The following is a 27,170-nucleotide window of genomic DNA, read 5'->3' on the forward strand; positions in this document are numbered from 1 at the left end:
AGCCAGTCCTCCCCAGTAGTCTCACATAGTAGCCAGCCCTCCCCATAGTCTCTTATATAGTAGCCAGCCCTCCCCAATAGTCTCACATAGTAGCCAGCCCTCCCCCATAGTCCCTTATATAGTAGCCAGCCCTCCCCAGTAGTCTCTTATATAGTAGCCAGTCCTCCCCATAGTCTCTTATATAGTAGCCAGCCCTCCCCAGTAGTCTCACATAGTAGCCAGCCCTCCCCCATAGTCTCTTATATAGTAGCCAGCCCTCCCCAGTAGTCTCTTATATAGTAGCCAGCCCTCCCCCATAGCCCCTTATATAGTAGCCAGCCCCGCCATAGTCTCTTATATAGTAGCCAGCCCTCCCCCATAGTCCCTTATATAGTAGCCAGCCCTCCCCCATAGTCCCTTATATAGTAGCCAGTCCTCCCCAATAGTCTCTTATATAGTAGCCAGCCCTCCCCAGTAGTCTCTTATATAGTAGCCACCCCCCCCCATAGTCCCTTATATAGTAGCCAGCCCTCCCCCATAGTCTCTTACATAGTAGTCAGTCCTCCCCAGTAGTCTCTTATATAGTAGCCAGTCCTCCCCAGTTGTCTCTTATATAGTAGCCAGCCCTCCCCCATAGTCTCTTATATAGTAGCCAGCCCTCCCCCATAGTCTCTTATATAGTAGGCAGCCCTCCCCTATAGTCTCTTATATAGTAGCCAGCCCTCCCCCATAGTCTCTTATATAGTAGCCAGCCCTCCCCAGTAGTCTCACATAGTAGCCAGCCCTCCCCATAGTCTCTTATATAGTAGCCAGCCCTCCCCAATAGTCTCACATAGTAGCCAGCCCTCCCCCATAGTCCCTTATATAGTAGCCAGCCCTCCCCAGTAGTCTCTTATATAGTAGCCAGTCCTCCCCATAGTCTCTTATATAGTAGCCAGCCCTCCCCAGTAGTCTCACATAGTAGCCAGCCCTCCCCCATAGTCTCTTATATAGTAGCCAGCCCTCCCCAGTAGTCTCTTATATAGTAGCCAGCCCTCCCCCATAGCCCCTTATATAGTAGCCAGCCCTCCCCAGTAGTCTCTTATATAGTAGCCAGTCCTCCCCAGTAGTCTCACATAGTAGCCAGCCCTCCCCAGTAGTCTCTTATATAGTAGCCAGCCCTCCCCAGTAGTCTCTTATATAGTAGCCAGCCCTCCCCCATAGCCCCTTATATAGTAGCCAGCCCTCCCCCATAGTCTCTTACATAGTAGTCAGTCCTCCCTAGTAGTCTCCTATAGTGTAGCCATGGCGGGCCAGATGCAATTGAAACTCTGAATAGCCTGGTGGGACAAAACTAATGGCACCACGAGCTAACTGAGGCTAGCTGAGTGCAGGGTATATAGAGAGGATATGGTAAATAGAGGATACAGTATATAGAGGATAGTGGTATATAGAGGATAGCAGCATATATGGGATATATAGAGGACAGTGGTACATAGAGGATATACAGAGGATACAGTATATAGAGGATAAATAGAGTCTAGCTGTGTGCAGGGTATATATAGAGGATAGTGGTATATAGAGGACATATGGAGGATAGTGGTATATAGAGGATATACAGAGGATATGGTATATAGAGGAAACAATACATAGAGGATAGTTGTATATAGAGGCTAGCAGTATATAGAGGAAAGTGGTATATAGAGGATAGCAGCATATAGAGGATATACAGAGGATATGGTGTATAGAAGAAACAATACATAGAGGATAGTTGTATATAGAGGCTAGCAGTATATAGAGGAAAGTGGTATATAGAGGATATATAGAGGATAGTGGTATATAGAGGATACAGTATATAGAGGATATTTAGAGGATGTGGTATATAGAGGATACAGTATATAGATATATAAAGGCTAGCAGTGTGAGGATATATACGGACAGTCGGTGAGTCATGAGACTGAATATTGATCAGCACAAGAACCGATCGCAATTCTCTAAAATAGAAATCAATCGGCCGCTCGCTGTCTCTATAAGAGAAGGTTAATGGCGGCTTTTCAGCCTGTGAGGATTATTCCCACCGTCCGCCTGCAGAAGGTTTCTTCGTCTTGAGATGAATTTTAATTATTCTTTTTTAGCTTTGTACTTTGCTGAACATTTTAGTCTTAATAGAAGGCTGAGGGGGGGAGGAGGGGCTGAGCGCTCCTGTAAGGACGGACGTCTGGAGTACGGCCACTTATCTGCTGCCCATGTCTGAGGAGACGGCCCACACAACGCACATCACACAGAGCGCAGGGAAACTTTACCAATCTCATATGCAGGTCGGCTGTTAGATATTTTCTCTGGTATTTAGGCTCTTAACGCTGTGATGTTTGTTCTTGCTTTGCTGGAATTTTCCGCAGCCGAAACATCCTACACTGCTGCCAACCAATCCCACATCTCCTCACTGCTGCCAACCAATCCCACATCTCCTCACTGCTGCCAACCAATCCCACATCTCCTCACTGCTGCCAACCAATCCCACATCTCCTCACTGCTGCCAACCAATCCCACATTTCCTCACTGCTGCCAACCAATCCCATATATCCCCACTCCTGCCAACCAATTCCACATCTCCCCACTGCTGCCAACCAATCCCATATATCCCCACTGCTGCCAACCAATGCCACATCTCCTCACTGCTGCCAACCAATCCCACATCTCCTTACTGCTGCCAATCAATCCCACATCTCCTCAGTGCTGCCAACCAATCCTACGTCTCCCCACTGCTGCCAACCAATCCCACATCTCCTCACTGCTGCCAACCAATCCTACGTCTCCCCACTGCTGCCAACCAATCCCACGTCTCCCCACTGCTGCCAACCAATCCCACATCTCCTCACTGCTGCCAACCAATCCCACATCTCCTCACTGCTGCCAACCAATCCTACGTCTCCCCACTGCTGCCAACCAATCCTACGTCTCCCCACTGCTGCCAGCCAATCCCACATCTCCCCACTGCTGCCAACCAATCCCATATATCCCCACTGCTGCCAACCAATCCTACATCTCCCCACTGCTGCCAACCAATCCCACATATCCCCACTGCTGCCAACCAATGCCACATCTCCCCACTGCTGACAACCAATATCTCCCCACTGCTGCCAACCAATCCCACATCTCCCCACTGCTGACAACCAATATCTCCCCACTGCTGCCAACCAATCCCACATCTCCCCACTGCTGCCAACCAATGCCACATCTCCCCACTGCTGACAACCAATATCTCCCCACTGCTGCCAACCAATCCCACATCTCCCCACTGCTGCCAACCAATCCCACATCTCCCCACTGCTGCCAACCAATCCCACATCTCCTCACTGCTGTCAACCAATCCCACATCTCCCCACTGCTGCCAACCAATATCTCCCCACTGCTGCCAACCAATCCCACATATCCCCACTGCTGCCAACCAATGCCACATCTCCCCACTGCTGCCAACCAATCCCACATATCCCCACTGCTGCCAACCAATCCCACATCTCCCCACTGCTGCCAACCAATCCCACATCTCCCCACTGCTGCCAACCAATATCTCCCCACTGCTGCCAACCAATCCCACATCTCCCCACTGCTGCCAACCAATGCCACATCTCCCCACTGCTGCCAACCAATGCCACATCTCCCCACTGCTGACAACCAATATCTCCCCACTGCTGCAAACCAATCCCATATATCCCCACTGCTGCCAACTGCTGCGTGCGAGATGGCTGTCACGTGTGTGGTTTGCATGTAGGATTTTGGCGTCTGCTGTCCGATGACATGTAACTATGTATGTTTTTACCCATGTTGAAATAAAGGAGTATTGCAACAATCTGGTGAGTGCCCTCAACGTTCTACATTTTGTTTGATATATGCTACGTCTGATGTGAGAGGTGCACCCCACTGCAAACAGACTGCAGTCCCTATCGTGTCCAGGGTGTAACAGTGATTGCTGGAAGTAATGCCGCTGCATATTCTAAGACTCTGTGTTTCCACTAAGTTGTGTGAGAGCTATTGTGCATATTATTTCTGCATCTTATATAAGCAGATATGGTATGTATGGACAAAAGAAGAAAAGAGATAGATAGATAGATAGATAGATAGTAGATAGATAGATAGATAGATAGATAGATAGGAGATAGATAGATAGATAGATAGATAGGAGATAGATAGATAGATAGGAGATAGATAGATAGATAGATAGGAGATAGATAGTAGATAGATAGGTAGATAGAAAGTATCTATCTATCTCCTATCTATCTGTCTATCTGTCTATCTATCTATCTAATGTAAAAGATAACTGTGGCACTCAGTGAAAAATAAGTGGTTTATTTGCCCAAAAACCGCAACGTTTCAAACTCACTCAAATCGAGTTTCTTCTTTCTGAATTCAGCATAGGTACACGATCAGAAAGAAGAAACTCGATTTGCCGGTATCTAAACATTTTTGTTACAAAAATCATCAGGAACATGACCTTCGTATCATGTTTATTGAGCATATCACTCCTCCGGTAAGGGGTGGGGATAGATTGGCAAGACTAAAAAGAAGGGAATTATTCTGGATATTTGAGCTCAATTCACTTAAATCGAATGGTCTGAACGTTGACTTTAAAGTTACTCCTAGAATATGTGGATAGGGATCAGCTGGGGGTCTACAATGGTTCTTGTTGCCCTTATACACTGAGATTTGGACCTGCATGCATATATGGCCTGGAATGTATTTTAGAATATAATAATTTTGTTTTCTATATCCTTTCAGATTTTCAAGCATTTATTTGTTGGAATTGAAGGGAACACCACCACATGATGACTTAGAAATTGGACCCCCATCGGCCAATGTGTCCTTTGTTTTCATTCAGACCATGCGTTTTGTCTGCTTATGCGTTCGGTACGGTGCGGCATGAAATATCACTGTTGGAGATCACGCGGCAATGTATTCGGCTGGGATACTTACCTGGAAACCCTGGGTCATGGAGATCGTGGATTTAGTGTAAGCAGGGCCGGCGTCAGCACCCGGCGTACTCGGGCAAGTGCCGGGGCCCACAGCTGCTCAAGGGGCCCCCCGGCACTTGCCCGAGCAATAGCCACAGGTCACCACCAGCAATGCCGCCCGCTGCATCCCCCGGACTCACTGTCAACACCGCTGACATCCGGGAGGCAGTGAGGGGGGCGGGACGCGAGTGCTGGGCGGATGCGACGGGACGGGATGTCACTCTCCGCCTCCATGACGTCCTGGCCTCGGCCTCTCTCTGCAGCGCTGGATTGATGGGATCTCCCCAGCAGGCGCATAGCGATTGCATCATCGCGCCTGCTAGAGGATCCGTCCCCGCGGCGCACAGAAGGGAGAAGCCAGGGAGAAGAGGACACATCCCCTGGATTAGGTGATTATGATTTTTTTGTTTTGCTTTGTGTTGGGGCTGAGCAGGGGGCATCTACTATGAGGCAGAGGAAGGGGCATGTACTATGGGGGCAGAGCAGGGGGCATGTACTATGGGGCAGAGGAAGGGGCATGTACTATGGGGGCAGAGCAGGGGGCATGTACTATGGGGCAGCAGGGGGAATCTACTATGGGGGCAGAGCAGGGGGCATCTACTATGGGGGCAGAGCAGGGGGCATCTACTATGGGGGCATTACTATGGGGACAGTAAGAGCAGAGGGCAGTACTATGGGACAGAGCAGGGGACATCTACTATGGGGCATAGGAAGGGGCATCTGCTATGGGGGCAGAGCAGGGGGCATCTACTATGCGGGCAGAGCAGGGGGCATCTACAGTACTATGGGGCAGAGGAGGGGGCATCTACTATGGGGGCATTACTGTGGGGAAGAGCAGGGGACATTACTATGGGGGCAGAGCAGGGGGCATTACTATAGGGGCAGGGGACATTACTATGGGGGCAGAGGGTATTACTATAGGGGCAGGGCAGGGGACATTAATATGGGCCATTACTATGGGGGTAGAGGGCATTTTTACTATATGGGGGGCACAGCATGAGGACATTATTACTATATGGGGGGCACAGCACGGGATCTTACATACGGGGCCCACATACCTCCTTACTTTACTGCACATGACACCAAGTAGCAAAATTATCACTGTATGGAAGCCTATGGGTGGGAAAAGGGAAGGAAATTGCTGGAAATGTGCCAAGCCTAAGATGTTTGTCTGACAGGTTCTGAAGAGAAGAGTTGTAGCTTGAAGGAATCATCATGGTGGTCCAGGCAAGATGAAGAGGAAACAAAGAGCGATCGCCTCAGATTAAAGAAGACGTCACCTGTGAGTTACCGAATTACGTTTTTTTTTTTTCTCGTTATTTTGTCAAACTTTATTTGGTAGGTGTGCCCCGAGGTAAAAAAAAGTGATCAGCAGTGTATTATATACTTATTATCCTCCCCTTGTATGAGTGTGTATATATATGTGCCCGAGAGATAGAGATATATACACACTCATACAGGAGGGGATAATACGTATATAACACAGCTGATCCCCTACACAGAATCGAGAGCTAGAGACCTTCTAATAACCATGCCATATAAATTGCTATTCAAAGGGGCCCACAAAGGCTCTCTCGACCAAGGGCCCACAAAATCCTGGAACCGGCCCTGAGTGTAAGGGATCTGTTGATACACTACAATGTGAGTCCGGGATCCCCGAACACCGAATGGTCACGTGTGCTGTTGTTTACAGCAGCCCGAGCCGTTCGTTCCTGGCTTCCTGTACCTATTTTGGGTAGTACAGTAGGAATGTCCAGATAAGGCCTCTACTAGGTGTATGCACCTGCCGTGAAGATGTTCTCTGTATACAGTGTACCCACTTTGATGCTGCATCTTTAAGTACATATGTTCGCTACTACCAGCTATGAAGAGGTTAACTCATTTCAGGGAGTGATTATACGGTCAGCCGACCTACAAGCTCTTTTATTGGTCAGCATCCGGAGTATGCGCAGTTGGTCTGGGACAACGCCGATCCTGTCATCTGGAGGGCCGCGACTGAATAGACATCATGGTGAGTGATGACCCCGAAGATTCCTTTAGTACTGTAAAATGATGGACTTTCTATGGACTATATGGATTCTTTGACACCCCAGTAACACCGATCTTGATGTATACACTAAGTGACTATCACTGTATATATGTACACTGGAATATTTTTTGCCACTATTGTAACACGTGTGATTGTTTATTTAGATTTTGCTTGACACTGATTACTGATTTGCTTCCACTGTTGTTAATTACTATTTGCTGTGTATATATACACCCTCTCTGCCATATGTGCTTTAACACTGCTTGAAAAAGAACTCATTGTGAGTTTGAAACGTTGCGGTTTTTGGGTGAATAAACCACTTATTTATACTTTACTTTGAGTGCCACAGTTATCTTTTACATTGTATACTTTAGCACCTATGGTCACAAGGGTGCTTACTGGTTGGCACCAGGACTTTTTTTGATAAAGGAGTGCTGCACTACAAAATTATTTTGTATATCTCCTATCTATCTATCTATCTATCTATCTATCTATCTATCTCCTATCTATCTCACATCTATCTATCTATCTATCTCCTATCTATCTATCTCCTATCTATCTATCTATCTATCTATCTATCTATCTATCTATCTATCTCCTATCTATCTATCTATCTTCTATCTATCTATCTATCTATCTCCTATCTATCTATCTATCTATCTCCTATCTATCTATCTATCTATCTATCCATCTATCTATCTATCTATCTATCTCCTATCTATCTATCTATCTTCTATCTATCTATCTATCTATCTCCTATCTATCTATCTATCTATCTATCTATCTATCTATCTCCTATCTATCTATCTATCTATCTATCTATCTATCTCCTATCTATCTATCTATCTATCTATCTATCTATCTATCTATCTATCTATCTCCTATCTATCTATCTATCTATCTATCTCCTATCTATCTATCTATCTCCTATCTATCTATCTCCTATCTATCTATCTATCTATCTATCTATCTCCTATCTATTATCTATCTATCTATCTATCTATCTCCTATCTATCTATCTATCTCCTATCTATCTATCTCCTATCTATCTATCTCCTATCTATCTATCTATCTATCTCCTATCTATCTATCTATTATCTATCTATCTATCTATCTATCTATCTATCTATCTATCTATCTATCATCTATTTATCTATCTATCAATCATCTATCTATCTCATATCTATCTATCTATCTATCTATCTCCTATCTATCTATCTATCTCCTATCTATCTATCTATCTATCTATCTATCTATCTATCTATCTATCTATCTATCTCCTATCTATATCCTATCTATCTATCTCCATCTATACATATGCAGAGAATCCACAGCACTCCAGCGTAGTGAAAAAGCTCAATACGCTGTGTTTATTCAGTCAATTCATAGTGCAAAACTCCAAATGCAACGTTTCAGTGACTCTCTGTCACCATTGGAGTGTTGCACTATGAATTGACTGAATAAACACAGCTTATAGTGCTTTCTCACTACACTGGAGTGCTGTGGATTCTCTGCATATATACTTATTACAATCTTTGGTCTGGATCAAGATCCGCTGGCACCACCAATATAACACTAAGCAGTGCTGCCTCTTTTACTATCTATCTATCTATCTATCTATCTATCTATCTATCTATCTATCTATCTATCTATCTATCTATCCATCCTCACTATGACACCAGTAACGATAAGCTCTTTGGGCTATAACAGTGCAGCCTTTGCAGTCAGACCATCCTCCTCCTCCCACTCTGCCATCTCCGCACGCGGCTCTCAGCTCTGGCTCGGTGCCCGCAGGCATTGCCAGTGAAGTGGCCAAGTGCCCTTTTATGTTACTGCTAATGTGATTATTGTACAGAAGCCGCAGGCAGACGGCATCTATTGTTTCATCTATTGTTTCCTCCATTTCACGGATGGAATCGGCTTCAAAGCAATGAGCAGCCCCCCGGATAATCCTACAGATGTACGATGAGGATTTATGCGGTGCCCCTTGTATCCCGGACCCCTCCGGTCACTGATCCGCTGCCACAGTAAGCGGTCTCCTTACCTGCGTCTTCCCCAGGAGTCTGTACGCCTGCTGCACCTTCGTATAGTGAGCCACATCAAAGTTCTTGCAGATCTTGCAGAGCGCCACGTCTAGCTGTTCCTGTATAGAAAACATCATTCATTGTTATACACAGTTATATACAAGACCATATATACTCACATACACACATATATCCACATATCCATGTATACCCATATATCCCCACATACCCATGTATACTCACATATCCATATATCTTCACATACACACATATCCACATTTCCATATATACCCACATATCCATATATATATTCACATCTCCATGTACCATATACCAACATACAGACATATACCCACATATCCATATATATTCACATACACTAAGAAGCTATACACACTTTAAAGGGGTACTATGGAGCAAAAAAAATATTTTCAAATCAGCTGGTGTCAGAAAGTTATATAGATTTGTAAATTACTTCTATTTAAAAAAATCTCCAGTCTTCCAGTACTTATCAGCTGCTGTATGTCCTGCAGGAAGTGGTGTATTCTCTCCAGTCTGACACAGTGCTCTCTGCTGCCACCTCTGTCCATGTCAGGAACTGTCCAGAGCAGCAGCAAATCCCCATAGAAAACCTCCCCTGCTCTGGACAGTTCCTGACATGGACAGAGGTGGCAGCAGAGAGCACTGTGTCAGACTGGAGACGATACACCACTTCCTGCTGGACATACAGCAGCTGATAAGTACTGGACGATTTTCAGATAGAAGTAAATTACAAATCTATATAACTTTTTGACACTAACTGATTAAAAAAAGGGGGAACCTGTTATGTTATAGAGCAGGATGAGCAGACGGCTATAAAGTCTTGTAGGAAAAGTTCATGATAACTTGCCATTTATATCTCTGCTCATTCTAGACTTAGGAGTCCAGTGGGCGGTCCTATTCAGTGACAACCCTTCATATACACACATATAGATATAGCAGCCAACCACTGAGTAGGACCGCCCAGATGACTATTATATAAGCAGAGGTATATATGAATAAATGACAGGTTATCCTAGAACTTGTCACCACTCCCAATGGTCCCAGTTCCCAATGGGTATTTCAATCTGGATTCCAGATGAACCTACCATTAGGTTTTTTGTTTGGCGTGTGAGATGAAACAAGAAAACCTTAAAGGGATTATTTCATAACAGAAAAAAGCACAGCTTCTTTCTTGCATACATAGCACCACCCCTGTCCTCAGGTTGTGTGCGGTATTACAATTTAGCTACAGTCCAGTTAAGTGGCTGAAAAGCCCAAACCCAACCTGAGGACAAGAGGGGCACTATTTCTGGCAGAATTCGGCAATGTTTTTCCAAGGCTAAAAAACCCTTTAGGGAAATTGATTAAAACACAGGGAAAATGTATAAATTCTATGTAGATGTGCCATTGGTCAGATTCAAGCCAAGGCCTCGGATATTAATGCTAACCACTGAGCTGAAATATTAATATTTAGGATATATTTTATTATATAGGGGGGGGGGAAGATTTTGGGAGGGAAAAAAATAGACTCCATGGTTACAGACTACAAATACTGTGTGTGTAGTCTGACCCTGTTTAGAGGAGTCCCCCCCTCCTCAATACAGACAGTAAATGATAGAAAATGATGGCAGGAGCAAAGTACATTGGGGTGTGTGTGATCTGTTCCCCTGTAAGACCTGTAAGTGTCTGCAGCAGGAGCCTCCCCCCTCTGTAGTAGGAAACAAAGCTTGTTAAGCCCCGCCCATTATTCTATTTAATATATAAGAAGCTGGACCCTGATTGGTTGCTGTGGGCCCTGTGTTCCTGGCCCTGATACTATCGATACGTGTTTCCTCCTCTGACTCCATAATCCTGATACAGAATATTTGCTCGTTTATATTCTGCAGAAGTAAATCTCTTAAAATCCATTTTTTAAGCAAGCGAGAACTTTTCTCTGAGATTACAATTTCCCGCTTGATAAGACTTTGACTCGTGATGCGGAGAATGAAAATATTTCTCTTTGTTGACAGACGGGAAGTGTCGGCGACCCCCTCCCCCCCCCCCCATCTCTCCCCCCCTGCCCCCCTCCACACTTCTAAAAGTCATTTTCAAGTTAATTACTAAATAGAAGGTTTCTTAAAGGCGTGCATTGCCTAGTTTTTTTTTTACTGGTTACACCCAGATACTGGGACATTTTTTTTCTAATTTGTTTGTATTTTCTGATTCTATATTTTTAATTTCTATTTCTGATTAGTAGGTTATTATAGGTGCAGTCATACTGTCTGGACTGCTTTTAAAGGGTTAGTTAAAAAAAACAAAAACAGATTTGTAACTTATTTCTTTCTTTTCTTTTTTTTTTTTTTTTTTGTAAATGTCCAGTTTTCCAGTATTTCTCAGCTGCTGTATGTCCTGTAGGAATTAGCGTATTCTCCCCAGTCTGACACAGTGCTCTCTGCTGCCACCTCTGTCCATGTCAGGAACTGTCCAGAGCAGCAGCAAATCCCCATAGTAAAAAAACATGTTAGGACGTTGGTGCCGAAAAAAGTCCCAAACATGGCCGACCACCGGATATGACCAGACTGTAATTTTATTAACTCTTTACAGAAAGAATTGAGTGGACTGTTGTGGTTCAGCAACGTTCTCCAAACCCGAATGCTCCGCATATGACTCCCGGCGGCCAGAGAAGTTGGATGCTCTATACAGTATAGACTCTATACACTGAGTACTACGACACCCAATATGACACGACCATCACATTTTTCTATTATACTCCATACACTACAACTCCCAATATCCAACCCTTCTATTATACTCCATACACTACAACCCCCAATATCCAACCCTTCTATTATACTCCATACACTACAACCCCCAATATCCAACCCTTCTATTATACTCCATACACTACAACTGCCAATATCACACCCTTCTATTATACTCCATACACTACAACTCCCAATATCACACCCTTCTATTATACTCCATACACTACAACTCCCAATATCACACCCTTCTATTATACTCCATACACTACAACTCCCAATATCACACCCTTCTATTATACTCCATACACTACAACCCCCAATATCACACCCTTCTATTATACTCCATACACTACAACTCCCAATATCCAACCCTTCTATTATACTCCATACACTACAACTCCCAATATCACACCCTTCTATTATACTCCATACACATATAAAGCCGCACACAATGAATCTCGAAGCTTAAATCAACTAGAAAAACAATAATATAGATACAAAAACAAATCAGAAGAGGTTAATGAGTAGCGATCCGCTGGGGATTGTAGTCAGGGACGTGCACAGTCATTACACTACAACTGCCAATATCACACCCTTCTATTATACTCCATACACTACAACTCCCAATATCACACCCTTCTATTATACTCCATACTCTACAACCCCCAATATCCAACCCTTCTATTATACTCCATACACTACAACCCCCAATATCCAACCCTTCTATTATACTCCATACACTACAACCCCCAATATCACACCCTTCTATTATACTCCATACACTACAACTCCCAATATCACACCCTTCTATTATACTCCATACACTACAACTCCCAATATCACACCCTTCTATTATACTCCATACACTACAACTCCCAATATCACACCCTTCTATTATACTCCATACACTACAACCCCCAATATCACACCCTTCTATTATACTCCATACACTACAACTCCCAATATCCAACCCTTCTATTATACTCCATACACTACAACTCCCAATATCACACCCTTCTATTATACTCCATACACTACAACCCCCAATATCACACCCTTCTATTATACTCCATACACTACAACTCCCAATATCCAACCCTTCTATTATACTCCATACACTACAACTCCCAATATCACACCCTTCTATTATACTCCATACTCTACAACTCCCAATATCACACCCTTCTATTATACTCCATACACATATAAAGCCGCACACAATGAATCTCGAAGCTTAAATCAACTAGAAAAACAATAATATAGATACAAAAACAAATCAGAAGAGGTTAATGAGTAGCGATCCGCTGGGGATTGTAGTCAGGGACGTGCACAGTCATTACGAGTGAGGTTCCCGCTGACTCCACAACGAATATCAGACGAGCGTCCTGTAACTGCGCAGGGAGCGGCTCATCCATTATTCATCCCCCAATAAAGTCAATCCCTTCAGCGTCGCCCCCCCAGGGAAATCACCGCCATCAAAGTGTGTTTGTATTATGTGCGCGGTAATCATCCGTAATCTACAGATAAAGGGAGCATAGAGCTCACACCCCATACTGACGGGTGGAGAATATATACCAGGGAGAGACGGAACTACAACGGAGGGGGGGAGAAGAGCCGACAGCCCCGCCACCGCCCACACCCCATACTGACGGGTGGAGAATATATACCGGGGGAGAGATGGAACTACAGCGGAGGGGGAAGGAGCTGACAGCCCCGCCACCGCCCACACCCCATACTGACGGGTGGAGAATATATACCGGGGGAGAGACGGAACTACAACGGAGGGGGGGAGAACAGCTGACAGCCCCGCCACCGCCCACGCCCCATACTGACGGGTGGAGAATATATACCGGGGGAGAGACGGAACTATAGCGGAGGGGGAAGGAGCCAACAGCCCCGCCACCGCCCACACCCCATACTGACCGGTGGAGAATACCGGGGGACAGACAGAACTACACCGGGGGGGGGGGGGGAATTAGACACTAAGTGTCCCCTGAAGTGATTAGGGCTCTAAAGCCTCCTTATTGTCCCTCATGTCCTTATCCCTACTTGTTTGTCAGTCAGCTGGAAGCTTAGTTCCAAGCAGGGACAGGAATGGGAGGGGAACTGAGCGGGGTTACAGCCCTAATCACTGCAGGGGACACTTTGCACTGGAGAATAGCAGCATCTTTCTATGTTCTGGAAGCACAGACGGATATATGACAGGTACCATGTGTCTCCTTGTGTCTCACAGTGTCAGCAGTTTGGAGCCTGTATTGCAGAGTGAAAACCTAGGTGCTTTGTGCCCTGGAAATTCAACAGTGTCTTCTTCGGGCTGATCTCCCTGAGATCAGTGATCTGTTTGCCATATGGCTCTACAAGGCACTGCTCCAACCTAGCCAGAATCCTGCTGCACACTGATGAGGGGCAACAGCCCAAAACAGCTGTGTGTGGGTGGATACCCGGCCTTAGGATTCCCCTCATCATATCCTTTAGGCCGTTGTTAATGAGGCTCCATGACTGTTTTATACCATCAAGTGAACACATGTTCAGCTCCATAGAATGACACCAGGGGCAGAATATGGGGACAATAAGCAGATTGTACCGACGGACGCACCCCTGAAACTACCACTACCATTCTGTTGTGTTCCATAATTCATGCCAGGGTCTGTCTGTTTCCTGAGGATGGTATTCAGGTTAAGTCAACTTACTTACTTTGGTGCTGCAGTGCCAATAAGGCGGGGCCTAGAGCATCCGTACCCAATTAAAGGGGAACTAACATCAGGTCAAACTAGGGGTGCTGAGGAGGAGGGTATGTCTCTTACCTTCATCCTCAGCGCCGTTCCTGTGCAGTTTATTCTGAAATCCTCTGCCTGAGAAGCGGTCAGGAGCATTGGGGGCGGGGCTACTGCCCCCTGGACACCGATCCGGCCACCCCCCTCAATTGATGATCATTAGGGTGAGGCTATCCGACTGGGAGCGTAGACCTCTTTCCAATGATCATTAATGGGGGGGGGGGGGGGGGGAATCGGTGTTCAGGGGGCAGTAGCTACACCCCCCAGTGCTCCTGACTATTATTATCTACCATTCCCCTTCGGTTTAGTGGCAGCAGCATGGAGGACTCTGTTGCCGATACCGTCTGTGTTGGGAACCAACCCCTGCCACCACTACTCCCCCCCACTCCTCCCCCGTTCTCATGATCAGTGGATGCCCCAGCGGTCGGACCCCCATTGATCAGATACTGTGGATAGGGGATAACCTTTACGCTTGGGGTACACCCCTTTACCAGAAAGGACGTGTCCCATTGGTTACAATCCAGCTGAGAAGCATAAGTGGGCGGAGCTATGTCTAACAGCCAATCAGTGAACACCTCCCACAATGCGGATCCTCAGCATGGACTCTATGGGTTTTAGGCCCTTCAGGGGGTCACTGATTTCTTACCTCAATCTGTTCCAGAGTGTCCTGCAGCTTTGAGTTCAGCTCACTGCAAAATGAAGGGAGACAATGTTACAAAGAAATTAGGTGAAAGGGTCGGATACGGTAAAAATTCTGGAATCCCCTTCTCTGCTCCCCAGTGATCAGTGCATCCCCTTCTCTGCCCCCCAGTGATCAGTGCATCCCCTTCTCTGCCCCCCAGTGATCAGTGCATCCCCTTCTCTGCCCCCCAGTGATCAGTGCATCCCCTTCTCTGCCCCCCAGTGATCAGTGCATCCCCTTCTCTGCCCCCCAGTGATCAGTGCACCCCCTTCTCTGCTCCCCAGTGATCAGTGCATCCCCTTCTCTGCTCCCCAGTGATCAGTGCATCCCCTTCTCTGCTCCCCAGTGATCAGTGCATCCCCTTCTCTGCTCCCCAGTGATCAGTGCATCCCCGTCTCTGCTCCCCAGTGATCAGTGCATCCCCTTCTCTGCTCCCCAGTGATCAGTGCATCCCCTTCTCTGCTCCCCAGTGATCAGTGCATCCCCTTCTCTGCCCCCCAGTGATCAGTGCATCCCCTTCTCTGCCCCCCAGTGATCAGTGCATCCCCTTCTCTGCCCCCAGTGATCAGTGCATCCCCTTCTCTGCCCCCAGTGATCAGTGCATCCCCTTCTCTGCCCCCCAGTGATCAGTGCATCCCCTTCTGTATGCGGTCCTGCTGTATAGCATCCTCCCCGCCGTCTGCATTCACATGACATGAAATAAGTATTGCTATGAGAATGACGGGGAACATAAGGCGATACAACTCCGGCATCTGGAGGACTCTTCACAGGATGCCAGGACTGGCTCTCATTTAGCAGCACAGTATATACCTGACAGCCGGGACCGTCTGCAAAGTCAATACAATTACATGGAACATGACCATACATACATGGCAGACTGGAAATATCAAGGAAATTTGTCAAATGTATGGAAGGTGCGGACTTGGATATTGTTCTGGTGAAGGAGAGTATCGATCTGTGATGACATTGCGCTGTCACTTGGAGGGTTACCGGCACCGAACGATTTCTCCAACAAGTTAACCCAGTTAACCCTTTGGTGCGATGGACTACAAAAATACTTTACTTGGTGCTAGTACTGAGCGGAGAACGCTGAACATTCACAGGGTTATAGTCACAGAGTAATTCTGCCCCCACATACACATAATGGATATATATATATATATATATATATATATATATATATATATATATATATATATATATATATATATATATATATTCCCTGCCAGGTCTCCAATGATGTCATAGGATTCCCATGTCAGGAACTGTCCAGAGCAGGAGAGGTTTTCTATGGGGATTTGCTGCTGCTCTGGACAGTTCCTGACATGGACAGAGGTGGCAGCAGAGAGCACTGTGTCAGACTGGAGAGAATACACCACTTCCTGCAGGACATACAGCAGATGATAAGGACTGGAAGACTCCATGCAGTATACACATCCTCATAGCCTCTTGTGGAGGTTAGTCAGTAATCCCCATCAGAGCACTATGAGTGATAATGAGCTTTGTACAACACTGCGGAATATGTTGGTGCTATATGACTGAGGACATCATTGTGACATCTTGGGATATATTCATGGGGTCTGAGCACTTGTCTATGACATTTCCCTTCTAGTCTTGAATCGTCTGAATCCAGACACTTTATTATAATTAGGATTTCAGGCGGGATCCTTCCTTACTCCTCTCAGACTTTATTTCTGCTAAAAGAAAATCATTTCCATCGTCTTCACTAATTAAACGTCTGAAAATGAAAACCACTTAATGAAAAGAGAGCGGAAATCCTGAGTGACGCTCATCAGCTAATCTCTCCTGTGACTTCTAAGGGGAGGAATACGGACAATTACCAGAACAGCTACAAGCCCAGATTTCACATTACTTAAAGGGGTACTACAGCCAAAATAGGTTTCCTTCAAAGCAACTGGTTTCACAAAGGTACATAGATTTGTAATTTACTTTTATTTAAAAATCTCTAACCATCCAGTACTTATCAGCTGCTGTATGTCCCGCAGGAAGTGTTGTATTCTCTCCAGTCTGACACAGTGCTCTCTGCTGCCACCTCTGTCTATGTCAGGAACTGTGCAGAGCAGTAGTAAATCCACATAGAAAACCTCTCCTGCTCTGGACAGTTCCTGACATGGACAGAGGTGGCAGCAGAGAGTATAAACACAAAACATAGTCTGCGCCCCGCATATTACTATATACACCATACACAGTCGGGGACCCCCCATATTACTATTAATACAATACACAGTTAGTGCCCCCCATTTTACTATATAAACCATACACAGCCGGGGCCCCCATATTACTATATATACACCATACACAGCCGGGGCCCCCCATATTACTATATATACACCATACACAGCCGGGCCCCCCCATATTACTGTATATACACCATACACAGCCGGGGCCCCCCATATTACTATATATACACCATACACAGCCGGGGCCCCCCCATATTATTATATATACACCATACACAGCCGGGGCCCCCCATATTACTATATATACACAATACACAGCCGGGGCCCCCCATATTACTATATATACACACAATACACAGCCGGGGACCTTCCATATTACTATATATACACCATACACAGTCGGGGGCCCCCCATATTACTATATATACACCATACACAGCCGGGGCCCCCCATATTACTATATATACACACAATACACAGCCGGGGCCCCCCATATTACTATATATACACAATACACAGCCGGCGCCCCCCATATTAATATATATACACACAATACACAGCCGGGGACCTTCCATATTACTATATATACACCATACACAGTCGGGGGCCCCCCATATTACTATATATACACCATACACAGCCGGGGCCCCCCATATTACTATATATACACAATACACAGCCGGGGCCCCCCATATTACTATATATACACAATACACAGCCGGGGACCTTCCATATTACTATATATACACCATACACAGTCGGGGGCCCCCCATATTACTATATATACACACCATACACAGTCGGAGGGCCCCCCATATTACTATATATACACCATACACAGCCGGGGCCCCCCCATATTATTATATATACACCATACACAGCCGGGGCCCCCCATATTACTATATATACACAATACACAGTCGGGGGCCCCCCATATTACTATATATACACCATACACAGCCGGGGCCCCCCATATTACTATATATACACCATACACAGCCGGGGCCCCCCATATTACTATATATACACCATACACAGTCGGGGGCCCCCCATATTACTATATATACACACACCATACAGAGCCGGGGCCCTCCATATTACTATATATACACCATACACAACCGGGCCCCCCCATATTACTGTATATACACCATACACAGCCGGGGCCCCCCATATTACTATATATACACCATACACAGCCGGGGCCCCCCCATATTACTATATATACACCATACACAGCCGGGGCCCCCCATATTACTATATATACACAATACACAACCGGGCCCCCCCCCCATATTACTATATATACACACTATACACAGTCGGGGACCCCCCATATTACTATTAATACAATACACAGTTAGTGCCCCCCATTTTACTATATAAACCATATACAGTCAGGGCTCCTCACATTACTATATATACACCATACACAGCCGGGCCCCCCCATATTACTGTATATACACCATACACAGCAGGGGCCCCCCATATTACTATATATACACCATACACAGCCGGGGCCCCCCCATATTATTATATATACACCATACACAGCCGGGGCCCCCCATATTACTATATATACACAATACACAGCCGGGGCCCCCCATATTACTATATATACACAATACACAACCGGACCCCCCCCCCCCATATTACTATATATACACCATACACAGCCGGGGCCCCCCATATTACTATATATATACACCATACACAGCCGGGGCCCCCCCATATTACTATATATACACCATACACAGCCAGGGCCCCCCATATTACTATACACACACCATACACAGTCGGGGGGCCCCCATATTACTATATATACACCATACACAGTCGGGGGCCCCCCATATTACTATATATACACCATACACAGCCGGGCCCCCCCCATATTACTATATATACACCATACACAGTCGGGGGCCCCCCATATTGCTATATACACACCGCCGGGGCCCCCATATTACTATATATACACCATACACAGTCGGGGGCCCCCCATATTGCTATATATACACAATATACAGTCAGGGGCCCCACCTATTACTATATATACACCATACACAGCCGGGGCCCCCCATATTACTATATATACACCATACACAGCCGGGGCTCCTCACATTACTATATATACACCATACACAGCCGGGGCCCCCCCATATTACTATATATACACTATACACAGCTGGGGCCCCCCATATTTCTATATACACCATACACAGCCGGGGCCCCCCATATTTCTATATACACCATACACAGCCGGGGCCCCCCATATTACTATATATACACCATACACAGTCGGGGGCCCCCATATTACTATATATACACCATACACAGTCGGGGGCCCCCCATATTACTATATATACACCATACACAGCCGGGGCCCCCCATATTACTATATATACACCATACACAGTCGTGGGCCCCCCATATTGCTATATATACACAATATACAGTCAGGGCCCCCCCATATTATTATATATACACCATACACAGCCGGGGCCCCCCATATTACTATATATACACCATACACAGCCGGGGCCCCCCCATATTCGCACCTTATACAGCTGTAGTGTTTGAATGTACTGGCCGCCTTCTGACACTCCAGGCACAGCTGGATGGCTCCGGGATAGTCTTCCTCCTATAAACAGACACATAAGATCACATTAACAGTCTCTACAACCATGTGGTGGATGACAAGTGTAAGCAGTCTCTTTCCTGGTTCCTGATGTCTCACATCCCTTATAAATCAGGAGATATAAGAGCGTCACAATCCTGGTATATGAGACACCACGGAGCGGAACTCCAGAGCGGGGTTTGATGATCAACATTTAACTCCCCACGTTGGGAGAAGTTGGATGCCGCCCTAGGGAGTCCTGGAAACCACGGACACAGCATATGGCCGTATACAGGTTTTACAGGGCTCCCTAGGGCGGCATCCAATGTTGCTAGACGTAGGAAGTTAACATTTTTCCTTTCAAGTAACCTGGTGTTAGAATGTGCCAGAGATTTGTAATTTACTTATATTAAAAAAATTTCCAGTCTTCGAGTATTTATCAGCTGCTGTATGTACTGCAGGAAGTAGTGTATTCTCTCCAGTCTGACAGTGCTCTCTGCTGCCACCTCTGTCCATGTCAGGAACTGTCCGGAGCAGGAGAGGTTTTCTATGGGGATTTGCTGCTGCTCTGGACAGTTCCTGACATGGACAGAGGTGGCAGCAAAGAGCACTGTGTCATACTGGAGAGAATACGCCACTTCCTGCAGGACATACAGCAGCTGATAAGTACTGGAAGACAGGATATTTTTCAATGGAAATAAATTACTAATCTCTGGCACATTCTGGCATCAGTTGATTTGAATTTTTTTTTTTCGGTGAACAAGCCCTTTAATTACTGATACACTGACATGTGGCAGCAGCTTACCCCTTTCTTTCTCGGCTGACCTATTGTTCACGTTTATGGGGATCAGAAGGGAGGCCCACCAGCTGACGGCCATCTTTTGTGTATGGGGGCCCACCAGCTGACGGCCATCTTTTGTGTATGGGGCCCACCAGCTGACGGCCATCTTTTGTGTATGGGGGCCCACTAGCTGACGGCCATCTTCTGTGTATGGGGCCCACCAGCTGACAGCCATCTTCTGTGTATGGGGCCCACCAGCTGACTGCCATCTTCTGTGTATGGGGGCCCACCAGCTGACGGACATCTTCTGTGTATGGGGGCCCACCAGCTGACGGACATCTTCTGTGTATGGGGCCCACCAGCTGACGGCCATCTTCCGTGTATAGGGGCCCACCAGCTGACGGCCATCTTTTGTGTATGGGGGCCCACCAGCTGACGGCCATCTTTTGTGTATGGGGGCCCACCAGCTGACGGCCATCTTTTGTGTATGGGGGCCCACCAGCTGACGGCCATCTTCTGTCTATGGGGGCCCACCAGCTGACGGCCATCTTCTGTCTATGGGGGCCCACCAGCTGACGGCCATCTTCTGTGTATAGGGGCCCCACCAGCTGACGGCCATCTTCTGTGTATGGGGGCCCACCAGCTGACGGCCATCTTCTGTCTATGGGGCCCCACCAGCTGACGGCCATCTTCTGTGTATGGGGGCCCATCAGCTGACGGCCATCTTCTGTGTATAGGGGCCCCACCAGCTCACCGCCATCTTCTGTGTATGGGGGCCCACCAGCTGACGAACATCTTCTGTGTATGGGGGCCCACCAGCTGACGGCCATCTTCTGTGCATGGGGGCCCACCAGCTGACGAACATCTTCTGTGTATGGGGGCCCACCAGCTGACGGACATCTTCTGTGTATGGGGCCCACCAGCTGACGGACATCTTCTGTGTATGGGGCCCCACCAGCTGACGGACATCTTCTGTGTATGGGGGCCCACCAGCTGACAGACATCTTCTGTGTATGGGGACCCACCAGCTGACGGACATCTTCTGTGTATGGGGGCCCACCAGCTGACGGCCATCTTCTGTGTATGGGGGCCCACCAGCTGACTGCCATCTTCTGTGTATGGGGGCCCACCAGCTGACTGCCATCTTCTGTGTATGGGGGCCCACCAGCTGACGGACATCTTCTGTGTATGGGGCCCATCAGCTGACTGCCATCTTCTGTGTATAGGGGCCGCACCAGCTGACCGCCATCTTCTGTGTATGGGCGCCCACCAGCTGACTGCCATCTTCTGTATATGGGGGCCCACCAGCTGAGGGACATCTTCTGTGTATGGGGGCCCCACCAGCTGACGGCCATCTTCTGTGTATGGGGACCCACCAGCTGACGGACATCTTCTGTGTATGGGGGCCCACCAGCTGACGGACATCTTCTGTGTATGGGGGCCCACCAGCTGACGGCCATCTTCTGTGTATGGACAGCTTTCATACATACTCCACACTGTAACTGACTTGCAGATATAGCTGGTGATCCCCTCCTTACTAACCGTGTCCCTCACCCCCGCTGTCAGCGACCAGGGAGATGCCGCCGCGCCGTCAGACACAAATTATTCATCTCATTCATTGAAATGCAAATGAAAACCGGATAAAATACACCAGCACCTACCTCTAGCATCTCGCTGAGACGGACGTCCGTTCTTTGCTAGAAAAAAAAAAAAGAATTAAAGACATGATAAATGATCTGCCAATAAGTGGAGGAATAATGGAGGCGGACGGCGGTGTCTGTACCAGAGTCTTAATTGTCCTCAGAGACTTCAGGAGACCGATCAGTAGCTGCCGCTTCCTCTGATTGGCCAATAGTCCCAGGCTGGCCTGCGTGAAGCCTTCTTTGGCGGTATTCAGGTGTCTGGGAAGAAGAGGCCAAATCAATAAGGAACTGGGGCCAATCCACGCAAGACCCCGCCACACACGACTCTCCACCCCCCACACACATGACCCTCCACCCAACCGCACACGACGACCCCCCCCACACACACACACGACTCTCCACCCCCACACACACACACACACATACACACACATGACCCCCCACACATGACCCTCCACCCAACCGCACATGACGACCCCCCCATACACACATGACCCTCCTACCCCACACACACACAACCCCCCCACACACAACCCTCCACCCAACCGCACACACAACCCCCCCACCCCACACATGACCCCCCACACCCCACACATGACCCCCCACACACATGACCCTCCACCCCACACACGACCCCTCACACACATGACACTCCACCCACATGACCCTCCACCCCACTCCACACACAACCCCCTCACACATGACCCTCCACCCCACACACGACCCCTCACACACATGACCCTCCACCCCACCCCACACACAACCCCCTCACACATGACCCTCCACCCCACACACAACCCCCTTACATATGACCCTCCACCCCACACACAACCCCCCCACACAAGACCCTCCAGCCCACCCTGTGGTATACCTAGTGGAAGGGATGAAGGGATGATATCCAAAAGGAATCACCGATCCGGTATTTGTGATAATAATGGCATAAAGCATGGGACCAGTAGGTGGCGCTATGAGATCCACACTCTTTAAGCTGCTACAAGGTTTGGGGCTTTGCTGGACGCACTGGTTTGCATCCATAGGACCTCGTGCTTGTAAAACAACGCCCACTTGTCAACTCCAGTGATCATAGCCAATATAGAAAAGCCAATGGGTGACCAGATTATTAACAGGGCAGCCAAACCCATTATGTGTATGGGGGTCCCAGTGTTCTCCCCCAACAATGTCACGAGGGAAAAGCCTTAGGTTTTGTCCAATTGTATTGTTTTTTTTTTCTAGAAATAAGCGGTTACAATGTATGAAAAAAACGGAAGGGAGGGCGGAAGGGCTATGCTGGAACACAGAAAGTAGGAATAGGCTATACTGGAACACAGGCAGAGAGAGGAGGCACAGGATATGCTGGAACACAGAGAGGAGGCAAAGGCTATGCTGGGACACAGAGAGGAGGCACAGGCTATTCTGGGACTCAGAGAGGAGGCACAGGCTATACTGGGGCACAGACACAGAGAGATGGAACAGGCTATGCTGGAACACAGAGAGGAGGCACAGGCTATGCTGGAACACAGAGAGGAGGCACAGGCTATGCTGGTACACAGACAGAGAGAGAATGCACAGACTATGGTGGAACACAGATACAGAGAAGAGTCACAGGTTTTACTGGAGCATAGACACAAAGGAGAGATATCGCTATGCTGGAAAACACAGGTAAAAATGTTCTATTCTATTACAGCAAGCAGAGACAGGAAGGAGTATTTAAAAAAACAACAACACAGAAAATCAAGATATTCTGCATCTGGTCGTGGTGAAAACATCGCTGTCAGGGCTCTACCCCCGGCATCCCATTGGGGGCACTCTGACACTGTGTGACCCGTCTGCACTACTTCTTTTTAAAAACTAGAACTTCTGCAGAAATCCGAGTTGCTTTCTCAGCTCTGTTACATGTGGGGAAATATTGAATTCCTTGTTGAATGTACAATAGAAATGAGCAAATATGAGAGGAAATCCATAGTGCCCCCGCTGAGAGGAAGGCACGGTGTAATTACTGGAAGAGAGATCACCGTGAAAGGTTCTGGATAACAGCGCCGGGGCGGCCGCCATTGTACAGCTGGATACCTATTCACACAAGCTGAAGTAATGAACGGGAAACACGCCGCACCATTCACTCAGGTGTACGGGATATGAGTCCTCACGTATATAAATATATATACGCTCTTTATATACATGGTGTTATATACACAGAGAGGACAGACAAAATGTGACATGCTATACTGGGACACAGACACAGAGAGGAGGCACAGGCTATACTGGGACACAGACACAGAGAGGAGGCACAGGCTATACTGGGACACAGACACAGAGAGGAGGCACAGGCTATACTGGGACACAGACACAGAGAGGAGGCACAGGCTATACTGGGACACAGACACAGAGAGGAGGCACAGGCTATACTGGGACACAGACACAGAGAGGAGGCACAGGCTATACTGGGACACAGACACAGAGAGGAGGCACAGGCTATACTGGGACACAGACACAGAGAGGAGGCACAGGCTATACTGGGACACAGAGAGGAGGCACAGGCTATACTGGGACACAGAGAGGAGGCACAGGCTATACTGGGACACAGACACAGAGAGGAGGCACAGGCTATACTGGGACACAGACACAGAGAGGAGGCACAGGCTATACTGGGACACAGAGAGGAGGCACAGGCTATACTGGGACACAGACACAGAGAGGTGGCATAGGCTATACTGGGACACAGACACAGAGAGGTGGCATAGGCTATACTGGGACACAGACACAGAGAGGAGGCACAGGCTATACTGGGACACAGACACAGAGAGGTGGCATAGGCTATACTGGGACACAGACACAGAGAGGAGGCACAGGCTATACTGGGACACAGACACAGAGAGGAGGCACAGGCTATACTGGGACACAGAGAGAAGACACAGGCTATACTGGGACACAGAGAGGAGGCACAGGCTATACTGGGACACAGACACAGAGAGGAGGCACAGGCTATACTGGGACACAGAGAGGAGGCACAGGCTATACTGGGACACAGACACAGAGAGGAGGCACAGGCTATACTGGGACACAGAGAGGAGGCACAGGCTATACTGGGACACAGACACAGAGAGGAGGCACAGGCTATACTGGGACACAGACACAGAGAGGTGGCATAGGCTATACTGGGACACAGACACAGAGAGGAGGCACAGGCTATACTGGGACACAGACACAGAGAGGTGGCATAGGCTATACTGGGACACAGACACAGAGAGGAGGCACAGGCTATACTGGGACACAGACACAGAGAGGAGGCACAGGCTATACTGGGACACAGACACAGAGAGGAGGCACAGGCTATACTGGGACACAGACACAGAGAGGAGGCACAGGCTATACTGGGACACAGAGAGAAGACACAGGCTATACTGGGACACAGAGAGGAGGCACAGGCTATACTGGGACACAGACACAGAGAGGAGGCACAGGCTATACTGGGACACAGAGAGGAGGCACAGGCTATACTGGGACACAGACACAGAGAGGAGGCACAGGCTATACTGGGACACAGAGAGGAGGCACAGGCTATACTGGGACACAGACACAGAGAGGAGGCACAGGCTATACTGGGACACAGAGAGGAGGCACAGGCTATACTGGGACACAGACACAGAGAGGAGGCAAGGGGCTATGTAACGATACAGACCTCGATTAGTGTATGATATATCACATGAAATCAAAATTTATGCTGCTGTGATTGTCTAGACTTACACATAGTAATGAATCCCTTAACTCATCAGGGATCAGTTGGAGCGCCCCTTTAAATACACATTTTAAAGTATATGAGAGTAAAACCATGGAAAAACCTTACAAAACACATGGACAATATTAGAAAGAAAACCCATTTCAGGTAGACAATCCTTTTTATAATTTCTAGACGAGAACCAAATGGGAAGCGTATGGCCGCGTCCTCGTCTCATTACCTTCGTCCATTAGTACAAATAACCGCGGCCAGCTGAAGACTCGTCTGCAGTGACGTAACGCGCTCCAATTCCTGCAACACAAAGGAGACTCCTGATCAGACGTTGTCCTTCTTACCCGGGATTCAGCCTCGCTGTATATCAAACACGCCGGCGCTATATAAATAAGTGAAGTTACAATGCAAATAAAACTATTTACTGCCTCATTGTCCCCTGCTGGGCTCCTTCCCGGGAGCTGTAACCATACTAAGAGCGGCATTTATCTGATGTGTGAGGGGATGAGCATGAAGGCAACAGCCAGGCAAAGTATCTACTAAAATAACCATTATCCCAGCGGTCTCCCGCAGAAGGATTTCTCAAGGACGTAAAAGAAAAGGAGCAATAACACTAGACTGCCAAAGAAAAACGGAGGCTGGAAGATGTTCACTAGATCCATAGCGAAGAGACCCGCAAGCAGTGTCTCGCACCCCTATGCCTGCATACTGATTTCAGTGAAGGGTGTAATGCCTATTTTCCCCTGCGGGAGTGCTGTAGGGAAACCTAACACTTTAGCTCTTAGGTTACAGCTGATTGCTGGAGGCCACGGAGTGTTGAGCGGAGTTGCCAAACTGTTTGGGTTCGGCACTGTTCTCGAAAGCTGAACGTTCTTCATAGTTGGATGCTGCCCTACTGAATTCTGGAAAACAACTCCGCCCAACACTACCCAGCTGCAGAATATTATGCAAAAAACTTAAGAA

At 47.4% G+C, this 27,170-nt stretch overlaps 1 protein-coding gene across 1 annotated transcript in view; it reads right to left on the bottom strand.

The window, feature by feature from the left end:
• The window catches only part of VPS50 (VPS50 subunit of EARP/GARPII complex), a 119,411-nt gene that overhangs the window by 60,610 nt on the left and 31,631 nt on the right, over positions 1-27,170 (bottom strand). The window contains exons 6-11 of the mRNA XM_069959417.1: positions 26,437-26,507; positions 22,624-22,741; positions 22,502-22,537; positions 20,001-20,083; positions 15,206-15,248; positions 9,041-9,139 (exon numbers count right to left, since the gene is read on the bottom strand). Of these exons, the coding sequence (XP_069815518.1) occupies positions 9,041-9,139; positions 15,206-15,248; positions 20,001-20,083; positions 22,502-22,537; positions 22,624-22,741; positions 26,437-26,507 (450 nt within the window). The remainder of the gene's footprint in view (positions 1-9,040; positions 9,140-15,205; positions 15,249-20,000; positions 20,084-22,501; positions 22,538-22,623; positions 22,742-26,436; positions 26,508-27,170) is intronic.

This window comes from Dendropsophus ebraccatus, chromosome 2 (assembly GCF_027789765.1).
Source record: "Dendropsophus ebraccatus isolate aDenEbr1 chromosome 2, aDenEbr1.pat, whole genome shotgun sequence".
Classification (NCBI taxonomy): domain Eukaryota; kingdom Metazoa; phylum Chordata; class Amphibia; order Anura; family Hylidae; genus Dendropsophus; species Dendropsophus ebraccatus.